Genomic DNA, 15,375 nt, shown 5'->3' with positions numbered 1-15,375 from the left:
AATTTCCCCTCCACTGAGGTAAAGAAAAATAAAAAAGGACAAGCATCTACTGTATGAGTGAACTCCATCGCCTCCCTTTTTATAGCTCCCTGCGGAAGGTTCCGTCATCGGCTTACTTTCTCCCTCCGCAAGAGGGAGCACCCGCGTATTCCTACGCAGCCGCCGAAAGGACTCCTGAGGAGCATTCTTAGGACGGAGCTCTGAGACAGATAGAGAAATAATTCCTTTTTCGAACGCTAATTGGCTGCCTCCGCCGCGGCCGTCCCACCTTCGCGATGCCTTTCCTTAATTGGATTGGCCGAGAGGCACCCCGAGATTGGCAGGTGAATCCTTTCCACAGACCCCTCCCACCTCAGCTTGAGGACAGACAGCTCAAGCCGCCTATCGGCTTCCGCATTCGACCGGCGAGCCGACGTCTCCCCGCGTCTGATTGGAGGGCGTCGAGCGGGTACGGGGGCGGAGCCTTCCCCTCTGGGTGGAGGGAATCGATTCCAGCCCCTTCTCTCGCCAGTGTAGCCGCGACGGTCCTGCCAGGCGGTTCGGTCCGCCTTGTTATCCTCGCCCTTTTATCTCTCCCCGCCCCGCCGCTCCTCTCTGTGATGCCGCTCTTCCCCGGTCTGGGGGCTCCGTGATGGGGCTGGGCGGCCTCTGTCCCGCTGGCTTCGTCGCCGCTCGTTGTCCCCCGCCAGGCTGCTGATTTGACGGCGGCGCCGGTGTCGCCTCCGCCCTTGACTGCACTGAGGTAAAAGGGGTGGGGGTGACGGGCGGTTGTTGGTCACGTGAGAGGGTGGGGGGAAGGGAGGGAAAAGAGCTGGTGGGGGGAGGGGCCCATCCTTGAATCCTCCCTTCCCCCCCCCTTTCCTTTTCATCCATATGGTCTCAATCCCCACCCCGGCTTCCCCCTCCCCACCCCGCCCTGTCCCCAAATTCTCCATTGGGGCTGTGGCTCCGCGGTCGGGGCATCTGCCTCAGAAAGGGCCAAAGCCCTTGGCAGCATCTCCAGGTAGGGCTGGCTTGTCTTTCAACACTCTCCCCGGGAGAGTTGCTGCCAGTCGGAGCGGGCAATACTGAGCTGCTGGGCCAAATGGCCTGACTCAGAAGTATAAAGCAGCTTCCTATGTAGGCGGCCACCCCCCCAAAAAGAAGCCACCCAGGAAGGGATAATGTAGGTGGACCTGCATGTGTGGGAAGGGGCTTGCCATTTCTCCCCCCCACCCCAAATTATCCTCTGTCTCTCCCCCTCATCCTTGCCCTGTCTTTCCTCCAACTGTTTTAAGGCCGCCCCCCCAATTGAAGGGATCAGATGGATGGAGGGATGGGGTACACAAAGGTGGATATGGTTGATCCCTGGGTTGGTCAGGTGATGACACCCCACTCCTTCCATATTAATCTATATTGGGGGGGGGTTCTCCCCAGCAAACATATGACCCCAAGTGACATCCAAGAGGATGGTGGCCATAGTGTGATTAGTATTAGTAGTGAAATGATAATAGTTGTTAATAATAATGAATGATCATGGTTTTCATACTGCCTTTCATATTGCCACTTGCAAACATCAGAGGCATAATAAAATATGCAAACATCAGAGGCAAATCTGCAAACATCAGAGGCATAATAAAATATAATCATCTCAATATAAGATGTAGTAATAACAAATTAATATTAAGTATAATCATGTATTTGGCTTTTAACCCATCTTTTTCCTCCCCCCCCCCCCCCGAGTGTTAGGGTCTGGAATACATACATATGTTACAAATGACCTTCCATTTATGCCTCTTTTAAGTAGGTGTTAGCTCCACTGTTGGCTTACACTCCAGTAATTGCAAGAGGAGGCCGTTCTTTAACCTTTAAATTCAAAATACCTGTGCTCCAAAGACATTGTTGGATCCTAGCTGGCTGAGGCATTTAGGGGGTGGGAATCTCTATGGGATGTGTCATTGGGAGAATGGGGGCAGAGGTGTGTGTATGATAATAGCACATAATTTATGCATGTAGCTGTGTATATATACAGGGTATGGATTAAGTATGCCTAAGTGTATCACTGACTCACAAGATTGTGTGCTGAACTGCAGGATACAGACATAGCTAGAAACTAAAAACCTCTTTAAATTCCTAGCAGTTAGAAGACTGTGATTTTCCAGCCCTGATATATCTGTGCAGCTAAACAAATAAACATGTCTCTTGTATACTGTATATTTATTGTAATCAGCAATTTCCTTGCACTCTTCTCCCTCTCCTTTGAGCAGACTAGGAACAACCCCGTCATCCTATTGACTTCTTTTCCTTTGCCAGTTCCAGTTTTTCTCCCTGCCCCCCCCCAGTCAATTCCAAATGGAATCCCCCCTTCTTATTACTAATTCCAAGTTCCTCCTAGAGGCATTTTTATATTGGGACCATACATAGTTTGAGATCTCTTGATTGCCTGGTCTCTAAATATTCACAGAGAATGCCTCTCAATCTGGCCAAATTTGAATCATCTTTCTTTTTTCTTTATTTATCTCCCTCTCTCCAATCCCCCCCTTCCCTAGTGACATCTAATTTAAGATCCCAACAACATAACCATCATAGGAAGTTGCTGTGATGGTGGTTGTCAGTGACACCCCTCAAAATAAATCATTTATACTTCATAGCTCCCTAGCTCCATCACAGATATATTTTGTGAATCTCTACAAATCTCAGTAACTATTTCCCTCAATAAAGAAATCCCTTTGAATCTCAGCCCCCTCCAGTTTCCCCACCGTGAATGCTCTGAGAGAACCCTCTCCTGAGTGGGACCCGTAGCCTCATATTTATTTTAAGAGAGCAGTTTTCAATGTTTGCATCCTTTTTTTGCTGAAGCTGTGTTGCAGCTTCATCTTTTAAGCAGGGCGGGGTTTGAAGCAGAATTCTCCTTCATTCTATATTAATTTCTGTCTCTACCCCAACCCCAATTTCCTACAGCAGTGAATTGTTTGGGAAATGCAGGAGCCTCGGTGTTTGTCTTTTCCCTACCTCTCCCCCCAGCTTTTCCTCTTCTCTGCCATAAACAGCTGCCGTTTTGTTTTGATGCGTTTCCCCACCCCCCTTTCCTCTGTATCCAGCACAGCACAATTACGGGGCAGCCATATTGGGATGATGATCCGACAGTCCTCTAGGAGCTTAATCAGGGATGGGGCAGAAGGTCAAAAAATACTATTTTGGAATCAATGGCTTTAGTGCAAATGCTCACCGGGTTTCATGGAGTTGTCTGCTAATTGTCATGGCCTGCTTGCATCTTCATAGTTGTGTCTGTACCTGCTCAAGTTGAATTTTTGAGGGTGGGGTTGTAGGACTCTGTGAGTTGCCTTTTTATATTGTACATCTCTCTCTGTGTATTATATTATGTAATATTTCTTACTGTGAAATTTGATGTTTCTCTGTATGGAGCAAAGATTTTAAAGCTTTTGCCCTAGTCCTTCCATCCTCCTTTTTCCTTTTGTCTCCATCTTACTGGCTGCACACAGTGACTGCTGTGAATTTTTATTTATTATAAAGTGCTAAGTGGATATTCAACTCTATAGAAATAGATGATGACGATGGAAGGTATTTAAGTGTCTCTGTCATACAGCTTCCATAGCTGTAGGAGTATGAAGGAAAAAATGTGGTTTTGTGACTGATGCCTAACTTGATAGCATTCAGATGCTTGGTACTGCTGCTTTCATTTAAATTTAAAACGGTTACCAGTCTGTATTAAGATGATAGACACCAGGCCTCTGCCTGTCTCTTTCCCTGTTACAGAACGTAAAATTTTACACATACTCTCTATGAGTATTCACACATACTCTCTCTGTCCTGGATGCTTCTAAGTTAACTTTGCATACATTAATCTCTGACCTGGTTTCAGTTGTCATCTTAGTCATGGTGAGATTTTTGTCGAAGGTGGTCAGATTTTAATTCAAAAGGTAACATGCATTGCCCTTAATAGTTTTAAAGGCCAGCTTTGGCTTCCCATTAATTTATCCGTCTGGTTTGTGGAGCTTTTATATGGTTGTGTGTACTGTGTGCTAAGGAAACCTAGAAAACACATGAAGCCAATCAAAAATATTTGCTTGGGTTTGTTTTAGATAATATTCCTGGAATTAATTCCACCCAATGATTTGGTATTTGTCTGGCAGGGACTAGGATGGAAGATGCAAGAGAAAAAGTGGAGGGCATGAAGATAGAGGTGTGGTACCCAGCAGGCCTGAGTAACCTTTTTGAGAGGTTTAGTCCTCCAGTAGAAGTGATGGCTAATTGTTTTGCTGAACTAGCTGTAAAGTTTTTGCTAACTCTGCTAGAAAAAGCTTTTGGACTCTTGCATTCCTGGCCAGCCAGGGGCCCTTGGGATTTTTGAAAGGTCGTTACATTTTGATCTGAGTATTAAGCCGAGAGGTGCAAAATAAGTCAAATGGTTTAAAATGCAGTCACCATTGAAATGGCCACAAACCTGGACACCTTTAAAAGGGGATCAAGCAGATCATGGAGAATAATAGCCAGTAGTCATGGTGATATTGCCTCCATTATTGGAGGTGGTATGCCTCTGAATGCCAGTTGCTGGGGTTCGCGATTGGGAAAGTACCTTTACACCAGTCAGTTTATTTGTAAAACTAGCCTAGTATTGGCTACATTGGCTGGTAGATGTGTCTCAGGTAGAAGGTCTTTCCTGTCACCTCCTCTTGACATCCTTTTAACTGGTAATTCCAGTGATTGCATCTGGGACCTTTTCACACAAAGCAGGTGCTCAACCTCTGAACTTTAGTTTGCCAGTTATCAGATGACTTTGATAGCTGCTTCCTTAGGCAAACAACTTTAACACCTTTTACAAGGTGTTGTGAGGCTGGAGGCTGTGCCTTACTTGTGTGAAACCTTTTTAGTTCCATATATCACTTAAACACAGATGAAAGTACCCAAGCTTCATTATTGCACCTTTTCAAATTGCATCAGTAATTAATGTGTTTTGCTGAAAATGCTCCTAACAACTGGGATGTAGGGAATAATAATAATAATATACCACCATTTGAAGATCACGGGGGGGGGGGGTTTCACAACATAAAAATACAAAACAAGAACACAAAATACACAATGAAACCAAAATAAACCAATAACCCCCCCTCCCAGAAACATATTTAAAAGACCATGGAATGTTAATCAGTCAAAAGACTGGTAACAGAGAAATGCTTTTGCCTGGTAATGTAGTGAAGGTAGAAGGCAAGCCCCCCTGGGGAGAGCATTCCACAAATGGGGAGCCACCGCAGAAAAGGCCCATTCTTATGTTGCCACCCTCTGTACCTCTTGTGAAGGAGACAGATGAAGAAAGGGCCTCAGTTGATGGTCTCAGTGTCTGACTTGGTTTATATGAGAATAGGTGGTCCTTGAGGTATTGCTGTCCTGAGCTGTTTAAGGCTTTTTAGGTCAAAAGCAACACTTTGAACTGGGCCCAGAAACTAATTGGCAGCCAGTGCAGTCAGGTCAAGATCAGTGTAATATGCTGAAATCGTCTTGCCCTGGTGAGCAACCTGGCTACCGGATTCTGCACCAGCTGAAGTTTCTGAATCATCTTCAGAGGCAGCCCTGCGTATAAATGTGTTGCAGTAATGTAACTTAGAGGTTACCAGAGCATAGATGACAGATGTTAGGCTATCCCTGTCCAGATATTGGCACAGCTGGGCCACCAGCCGAAGCTGATGGAAAGCACGCTGTGTCACTGAGGCCTGAGCCTCAAGCGGCAACAAAGGGTCCAGAAGTACCCCCAAGCTGTGTACCTGCTCCTTCAGAGGGAGTGTAACCTCATCAAAAGCAGGCAACCTACCATTCATCTGGTTTAGGGTACTGCCCACTGGATTCAGCTTCAGTTTGTTGGCTCACATCCAATTCATGACCGAGGCCAGAAAATGCTAATGCCACACCTGCAGATGTAAAGGAGAAGTAGATTATAGGTTGCCTTCCCATCCTGCAGCTGTCAACTTTTCTTTCTTTGGGGCCTAAAATTGTTTTCTGAGAGACAATGTGGAGTTGCGTCTCTCAGAAGGACAGGCCTAAATAGTCAGAATCACTGTTTTTTGTTTGGTAGCTTTTAGTCTAGTTCCTTTAAAAATCTTTCCCCCCTTCTAACAAGACTCTGGAACACTCTGTTCAGCAGCCTATTCCATTTTTCAATGGTTTCGTCATCTGCACAGGCATTAAAGCAGCATTTCAGATGGCAGTGTGTGAGCTTACTAAAGAAGGCTTGTTCAGAAGAATGGTGTATTGAAATGTTGTTTCCCAGCATGCTTATTTAGTCAGGCTACACATTTCGCATATTGAAGTCAGAGAGAGGATTAAATTGGGCAAGTGTGCCCCCAATCTCACGTTTGACCTCTCAATAAATTGGCCCGTCTCTTTAAAAACAAATACACCCAGCAAACACAAAACACTGACTGTTTTGCATCTTTGCATGTTCTCTGTTCTGAGATTTTGCATTCTAAAGTGATGTTGCCTGTTCAAGAGAGAAGGAACACAATACCTGAATCATGTGATGGAGTAAAGCAGAAAAAAAGTCAATGAAGGAAAAGACCCTATTTCTTTCTAACACATTTGAAGTCTGCTACAAATGTGCATAAGAGCAAAGAAGAGTCTGGTGGATCAGGCCAATGGCCAGTGTTAGAAATTAGCCAGGCACCAGGCACATTTTGTGACTGACGCAGGTCCAATTGTGGCCATGTGGAGATCTCTGGATGCCAGGTTGGCAACTGACATCTCCATCTGGTTGGCCCGTCTAACTTTCTTAAGCAGGTAAGCCAGGCATGGCCAAACTTGGCCCTCCAGCTGTTTTGAGACTACAATTCCCATCATCCCTGACCACTGGTCCTGTTAGCTAGGGATGATGGGAGTTATAGTCCCAAAGCAGCTGGAGGGCCAAGTTTGGCCATGCCTGAGATACAGCTTATTTATTGCACTTATATCCCACCTTTTCTTCTGCAGGGATTATATGGTTCACCCCCTTCTCAGTTAACCTCACAAATCATAGGGATTAAAAGGCTGTGACTGGCCTAAGTGAGCTTCATGAATGAGTGTGGATTTGAACCCTGGCCTCTCAGGTCCTAGTCTGACACTAACCACTACTCCACACTGACTTCCTGGAGTCCTTCTGTATGGGGCAATTATATAAATTAAGTAGGTAAATTAATATGAGGAAAACAAAACATCACTTAGAAAAAGACCTGAATTGTTTTCCTTGAAGCTTGAATTTATGTTGTTCTGGATTGTTTTATTTGATGTTTCAGTGTGTTGTAAACCATTATGAGATTTTGTTTTCTTTAAAATATCAAGCGGTATAATAATGAAATTATTCTTACTCTTAACAACAACAACAAATCCCATTGTAAAAAGCGCGCCTAGACATTCTGTGTGGTGACTACAACTGAGAACCAGATGCCAGTGGGATGTATGCACACAGGATTCAAGCAAGATTCAATCATTCTTTCTTCCTGTGATTTCCAACAACTGCTATTCAGAAGCATTAGTGCCTCTAACTTTGGAGGCAGAGCACAGCCATTATGGCTAGTAGTCTTCAATAGTCCTACTCCATAAATTTGTCTTGTTTGTGTGGTATGAATCCACTGAATTATATCCAAGTTTGAAGAACAGAGCAGCTTGGTAACTGTGGTGCACAGTAAACCAGAGGTGTGAGATCCATCGCTTTCCAGATGTTGGTGGACTCCAATTCCCATCATCCCTGATCACTGGGCCATGCTGGCTGAGGCTGGTGGGAATTGGAGTCCAACAACTGCAGTGAGGAATCTCATAAATGAAGTAGCTTTGAATGAGTAAATGCTGGATTTTCTCATTCTGTTGGAGGCCGTGCTATCATCTGATTCTTTAGCAAAATTACCAGTGTAACCCAAGCTATTACGGTAGAGATGAGATTTATTATTGGAAAGAGCAGTTTTAGTCATCAGTGTGCAGTCCCTGCTCAAGGATGAGGAAGGCTGTATCTTCTTTGTAAGGAGCTACAAAAGGACACTTAAGTTGAGGATTCCAAAGTACTTAATGTACCTTCTATGATATTACCAGAAGTTTTTTGTCCATTAATCCAAAGTGCTTTTAGTTCTGTTCCAAGACAGCTGAATTGATGATAATGAAAGACTGTAGAAGGCAAAGGTTGTATTGCAGTATTAACATTCATTCATCTCTGCTGCCTTCATCTCTTGGTTTGTAACTTACAGATTTTTGCAGACACACCTACAAGCTAACATGTAACTTTCTTCTTTTGATGTGGCATGAGGAATTGTGAGTTAGCTAGCAGCCCATACCCATTTTATTTGGTGGGTGGGGAAAATGACCTGTCTCCTAAATGTGTGGCTACTGTGAGATATAATAGTTGTCCAGTTAGCTATACTACTCAACAGTGGGCAAATACCTGACTAATAAGATGACACATCCAATTTCTTTATTTCACCATGCAACCTGTCTTCACCATTGTGAAAAGGGGCCATAGTGTGAAAAAATATGGGGGTGCAGTAAGGATTCATTTAATCTTTAAAAGCAAACCTACTTAGTTTGCACTTTCTAAAACAGTATGTGAACTGAAAAGCAGCCATCCTTCAGGATTTGCATTTCTTTGCATTTGCCATGTGTTCTCCAGGCAAGTAGCATGTACAAGAATGCATAGACTAGGGTAAAGTCTATATGAAAAAAACATGTAAAAATGCATTCTGTTAGGAAATGAATTCTCCTTTACAAAAATGTTTATATTAGGCAGATTTCTATGCAAACATGTCTATTTTAGCATAAATTTGTTTGTTTCAAATGCACCATGAACGGTAAGCCAGAAATAAACTGAGAACAAACTTTGGTTTGTTTATGATTTACTGCTCATGGTTTGTTTGAAAGAAACAAACCATGATCCAGGTTTGGATGACATGAAAAGTCATTCTATGGCTTGTTTGAGTCACGTGGGTGCTACATGGGAGGGGAGAAGCCACATGATGACTCACGTGTTAAAGGAGAGAAATGTTCACAAGTAAGCTATGGTTTAATACAAACAGTGGCTTATTATTTCTAAGGGAATGCAGCCCTTGACAAGAAAAAAGGCAAATCTCCATGCCCTAAAGCAAATCTCTCTCTGGGAGAATCCTAATTTAGGTGCTTAAAACAAAGTGAACAATATCCTCAACTGCCTCCTGATCACAGTCTTTACTTAAGAGAGCCTAGTACAGTATATCTTTTGTCAATGTACCGTAGGCTGACCTGAGGATAGCATCTAAAATGAAGAGCTGCAGAACGTTTTCTCAAAGGAATGGAATGTTTAATTCATAATAATAAGGTTTACCACACTCTACATTCTTTATAACATAGTGCCATTGTCAAACCTGGGTATTGTGAATGTCCGATTGTAATTCTACAGGTAGGCCGTCTGTGTATAATTTTTGTGTATATTTGTGTATAAGATGTTAGATGTTTTTGAATAGCCTTCAGTTGGATGTCCTTTTGGTGTACCCTGCGTTAAACAAAGCTCAAATTATTTATTTTTTCACACAAGGAATAACAACATAGACCAGAAAAGGACAGTCATGTCAGTAAATAGAACAAGTTAATAAAAGCAGAGGATGCTAAATGATATCTCCAGTCTCCCCCTTAGCTGATTCAGGATTAGTTGTTCTCAAGCCTATCTGCGGAAACACAATAATTTGCCCACAATGTACTCTCTCTCCCAGCTAAACTGCATTTTTCGCTATGGCTATTTGCTCCTGGAACTTGGTGATTTGGGCTATTTGCTTTGTTAGCCAGCAGCTGCGAGGATAGAAATGTTTCAGACAGAAACCTGCTTCCCTCCCTCTTTTCTACAGAATCAAGGAGGGAGGGAGCTGTTTTTAGGGTGACTTCAAAGGCAAAGCCACCTCAGCATGTATTTTAATTTTTATATACTCTGTGAATGGAGGAAATCCCTGGGGTTGTGTAGGTTTCTTTTAAGCTTTCCACATGTACCGATAAAATGAACAAACAGCACAAAGAACGGCTGTCCTTTTAATCCCTCTGAGTCAGGAGTGATGTCAGTTTGCAGGCTCCATGTTTTCTCCTTGAGGGAGGGGCTGGAAACAATCATTTTCCCCTGAAAGCTATTACTTGACAGTGGCTAGCGAGAAGGAGGGTAACCCTGGATACGCTCGGCCTCCATGAAGCCAAAAAATATGAAATTTGTCTGTAGGGGGGTATCTAATGAGCTAAGCTATTATCCTAGCAACCATCAAGATGTCTGGAATGTATTTTCAAATCATTGAATTTCTCTCTCTCTCTCTCTCTGTCAAAAGATAACTCCAGGAGAGAAAAACTGTGGAAGTCCTTCGCTCATAATTTCTGGAGTACACACAAGAGACCTGCAAAATGTCGGGCGCTTCAGTCAAGGTGGCTGTCCGGGTCAGACCCTTTAATTCCCGAGAGACCAGCAAAGAGTCCAAATGCATCATACAAATGCAAGGCAACTCAACCAGTAAGTTTGGTGCAAATCTTCAGATGGAGTGGCTTTTCCTTGATGAGATTCTCAGTAAATTGGTTACTGTCTAGCTTATGTCATTGACAAATGGTTCATTTAAGGAAATTCTTTCTTTCTGTAGAAGTCTTGTGATAGTTTTTTTTTTTTTTGGAAAGGCGTTATAATTTGCTTAAATGCATTTTTGCTTATTAATACTCTTTCTCTTACTGTGGATATGTCAAAAGCGGAAATGTGATTTGGAGACTTCCTTCTCTTTGGCAACATTGCACGATCATTTCTGTATGAGTTTCTCTTTGGATATGGCAGAATGGTTTTCCATTATGCATGTGTGTTTGCTTGAGAGGAAGCTTTAAATGCCTTTTGGTCTGTGGCTCCATTTTTGTGGCTTCCAGAATGAGTGTAACAACAGGGATCATCCAGTGTGCAATTTACGGGGTAATTCTGCTATCAGTAAGACAGGTAACGAAGAGGCAGGGAAAGCTGAAGTATTGCTTAGCAACCAGACAGAGTAGCATGATGTTTGCTGAAGTAGCACATCCCCTGATTCTGAGTGTTTTCTGCTGTATGCTTAGTTGAATGACTCCTTGTATGTACAAGGCCTGAATCTCTCAAATTATAAGCTGGTTGTAGTCAGTTTCCTCGGTAAAGTGTTATCAGGAGTTCTTTTCTCTCCCATCTGTGTTATTTAAGTGAATTTGCTAACAATTCCATGATTAAAGGTGCCCTGGTGTTGTTGTTTTGTGGTCTGGCAGTTTGAACCCCTGGTACATACCTGTCATCATAGATATAACTGTCTAAATGGTAGTTTTCAAGGAACAGAGTTGTAAAGAAATAAATGAACAAGCTCTGAGGATCAAGCTGTAGCCGCTTCAGTAGGGAAAGGCTTCGTTTGCATCTTTCTATTGAACTGATTTTGCTGGGAATGTTCTGACCTGCAGCCTTTTGGGGAACGTCTCCAGGCAGACAAAAGCAAATTGAAATAGCAGGTGGTCAGACTTAAGTCACTTCGACCCATTTAATAACTGTGGGAAAGTAGCATTAGAGATATCCTGGAGCCTTTGTCATCTGAGGGTGGGCTTTTCTAGTGTGCTATTAGGTAGGAATTATGCAAGGAATGTTCAGAAAAATGGATCTTCTGAAAAGGAGCAAGTGGAAAGGGAAGAGGCTGCTTTTCAGGCGGTAATGGGGGGACTATTTTCACACGCTTTTACAGGCTCTTGTCTCCCCCCACCCCACCCCTCTTGTGTTCTTACTGAGCGGCATGAAGGTGTGTATAGCAATATACACTTCTTTGAAAGGAGTCCATAACCTCTAATCCCAACCTTCCCCCACCCCCCCCAAAAAAATACCATGTGAATGATAGCAGAATATCTCCTGTTCCAGCCTGTCTTGGGTGTGTGGTGTTGTATCTAGTCCATGTGCTGCTGCAGTGGTTAGAGCAGTGGTGAACAACTCCTTTCAGCCTGAAGACTGTGTTCCCTGGTGGGCAGCCTTTTGAGGGCCACATGCCAGTGGTATGCAGAGCTGAGGCAAAACGGGTGAAACAGCAAATAGGAGTTTTATATTTCATTTCTACTCACACACACTCACCCACCACTCCTCTCTATCCTCCATCCAGGTGAGCGAAAGACATTATATCAGAATTCAAAGGCACCATTCTAGCTAGGCTGCTTTTAAAACATGCCAGCTATGCATTCTCTTTTGGCTGAGCTTGATTGGGTTCCTAGTTGTCTGTCAGTAACAAAAAAAATTAACAAAGTCAATTGACACTGAAGTGACATAGATTATCTCCTTTCTGGGTATTCTTGTTGAATATTGAACTGTAATTTTGACTAAACCTGCATATGGCTTTGGCCTGGACTGAGCATAACCATGGTTTGTTTAACAAACCACATGTTAATCATGAGATATTCCATAATCTAAGAAGCCATGGCTTGCTTCTACAGCTTTTGGTTTGTTTTCCAGCTGCTCTTTCCTCAGTAGTTTGATGAACGTCTGGGGTGCAGTGGTCAAACAAACCCATGGTTAAGCATGCTGGGTTCACATGCAATGCTAACCCACAGTTAAGGGAAACAAGTTTTGTAAGCCACCAACAAATAAGCTCCAAATTGGTTGGCAGTTAGAAAACCATAGTTACACTTTTGGGCAGAGTTCACGCATAATGCTAAGGCCTAGTTTAATATAGTGTAAACCAGGTGTTTGTAAATATTTTGTTTAGAAATAAATAAAAGTTCTTTTCTGTAGTTTTAGGAGTGAGTGAGACAGCATTCTACAAAGTCTAAAACGTACACGATACTGAGATGCCCATGAAAATGCCATGCTATTTCCTGATAAATCTTAATTAGATAACCAGACAGTTTGTTCAGCCCATCTTGTAAGGGCAGCTTAGCAATTGCTTGGCATGTTGTGTGGCATGCCTATGCATTGCTAAGGACAAATAGACATTTAGAACTGTTGGAGATACTGGCTTTCGGCCAGGAAAGGAAGTTGCCTCCTCTAGCAAATATGCATGGATTTAAATATTTGGAAGTTGCCAATACAAGTTTCCTTTGTCCTTTTTGAAAGAGGGTGGTACTGCTAGAATTTTACAAGCCATCCTTAATATTCTATGGAAAGCAGTTTTTAGAAAATATCTGTCCTCTGGTCTAATCCACCCTGTTTAAACTTGCAGGTGCAATTAGGATTCATACAGGCTGTAATGTTTCAATGCAGGTGCGGCTACATCATGGTTAAGCCATGGAGCAGTAAGCTGTGATCCCTGCCTCAAGTGCTGTGTCTGAAGTGCGTATCATGGCTTGTTTTGCTCCAAATAAATGATGTTCTGAAGCTGAGAACAAAGCTTGGCTTCAGATCATTTTATTTTATTTTTTTGAACAAAACAAACCATGACCCCAGTTTGGCCATAGCGCTGAGCCAGGGAATTGTGGCTTGTTGCTACTGCTCACTAATGGGGAGGAATGAAGCAGCAATGATCTGGGCATTCACAGCAATGCCTTAACTAACAGTGGTTTAATCACAACATGCAAATGCAGCCTTTATCTCCTTTCTTTATCTTTGTGTGTGTGTGTATAGAATTGCACAGTGAAATCCTGAAGTCCAGCTGAAATCACATGTACTGTCTGCATTAAGAGGCTGGAATGTTGGCAGCACGCCTGGCCTGCTTGCAGGGCTGTCGGAGCTGATTGCAGATGCTACACAGCAGAAAGTTGTTGTCATGGAGGATATGGAAATGAGAATGGGTTTGGGTTGCTGGTGGTAGTGGTGGGAAATGGGGGGAAAGCTGACAGCAGAGGTGCCAACTTGTGGGAGAGATTGGGGAACTAAAGTCATGTCAGGATGCCGGAGGAGCAGAATGCCTCAGCAGCGCAACTTCAATGGCCAGAGGTTCCTCCTTCGCCTCCTGCTGCCACTGCCACCATTCAAGGGCTGCATATTCCCTCCTTCCCAGCAGCAGCAGCAGCAACAACAGCAGGAGGAGCCAGCCACTGAAGCTGCGCCATGCTTGGCTCTGCAGTTGGCCCTGAGTTTTTTGGACTTTGCAGGGGCCTGGCCTCCCTCACAAAAATATTGGGGAGTCTAAAAGGGTTGGGCCCCCAAGAGTTGGTGCCCCTGACTGGCAGTGGGGTTGCATAGTTGCCTCTGGGGTTGAGCATTTGCAGCTTTATACAGCCAAAACTAAGTTATTTGCAGACTTCTGAACTGCCTCAAAGCTCCAGTAGCTATTAGGGCTGAAAGGAAGAATGGAACCTCAGCTGGTTTCCTGGAGGCAGCTCTTACAGGTGAATGGCTGTTTACCAGCCTTCCATGATGAGCACTCTTAGGCTATGTTCTCAGAGGATGACTTTAGCAAATCTCATCTATTTATTGCTGCTTTGTTCTTGATGAGAGCTGGTGCAACACAATTCTTTATAGCAGGTGTTGCCAACCAGGTGCTCTGCAGATGTTTTGGATTCTAACTCCCATCAGTCCCAGCCAGCATGGCTGTCTAGGAAGTCTTTTTTGGAGCTCATGTGCTTCCCTCTCCTCTTTTGTGAGGCAGGCTGTAATTTTTTTTGTCCAATCAGGCACACTGTAGTTTTATGATTGTTTGCAGGATTCATCACAAGCTGTAATTTGTTGGTTCAAATGAAATGGACTTACATTGTGACTAGAAACTGTAGTGTTCTGGTTTGAATGGAAAGTGCAAACTATGGTTTCTTCATACTTGGAAGGAAGTGAGGGAATGGTCTTGTGCAAAGGCCTCTTGAAGGCACATTCTCATAGTGCCAAACTATGGGTCAGTGATACATTTGAACAAGGCCTTTGTGTAGTGATGTTTCTGGACTGCATCTCTCATTATCCTTGGCCATTGGCCATGCTGGCTGAGGCTCATGGGAGTTGTAGGTCAATAGCATCTGGTATGGACTCCCTTTTTGTTTTGTTTCCATCTTTTAAAAAGGCACATGAAATGCCTGTCGTCCTTAGCTTTGATGTTCATGTAATTGTTAACAGAATAGGGGCTGTTTCACCGATTCAGCAAGTCTCTGTCTATCATGAAGAGAATTCCTTCCTCTTTGGAAAGCAGAACAGCAGCAAACTGTGGGCTATCCTAATGGCAGTAATTCTGGTGCCATTCTAGTGATTCAGCTTCTGGCTGTTCAGTAATGTAATGCACAAAAACAACCCCAGCCAATTGGAAGGGAGTGTTGTTCAGTCATATGACGGCACTGGAATAGCGCTCCACTCCCAAGCTATTCCTTTTTTATGATTAGTGCCTGAAACTGGTTTCAATGTTTGGGGATCCTTTTAAGTCTGTTTTCCTGAAGGGTTTGCTGCATTAAGCCTCCACGGTTGAAGAAACTTCTCTTCTTCCTAGTAACAGCAGAATGCCTCCTCAGAACATTGAGTAAGATATTTTCCTACAAAGG

At 43.5% G+C, this 15,375-nt stretch overlaps 1 protein-coding gene across 15 annotated transcripts in view; it reads left to right on the top strand.

Moving 5' to 3' along the window:
- Nucleotides 1-428: 428 nt before the first annotated feature.
- Nucleotides 429-15,375, top strand: part of KIF1B (kinesin family member 1B) — a 128,595-nt gene continuing 113,648 nt past the window's right edge. For 3 of the 15 annotated variants that reach the window (XM_083453651.1, XM_083453641.1, XM_083453640.1), the window contains exons 1-2: nucleotides 496-742; nucleotides 10,287-10,465. In XM_083453651.1, the coding sequence (XP_083309777.1) occupies nucleotides 10,360-10,465 (106 nt within the window). In that variant the 5' untranslated portion in view covers nucleotides 496-742; nucleotides 10,287-10,359. Of the gene's footprint in view, nucleotides 743-10,286; nucleotides 10,466-15,375 lie in introns of all 15 variants that reach the window. The other 12 variants (XR_014514445.1, XM_083453644.1, XM_083453645.1 and 9 more) reach the window with 7 other exon arrangements.

Source organism: Podarcis tiliguerta, assembly GCF_965153285.1.
Source record: "Podarcis tiliguerta genome assembly, chromosome: 8".
Lineage (NCBI taxonomy): Eukaryota > Metazoa > Chordata > Lepidosauria > Squamata > Lacertidae > Podarcis > Podarcis tiliguerta.
This window is presented reverse-complemented; position numbering and strand designations above follow the sequence as displayed.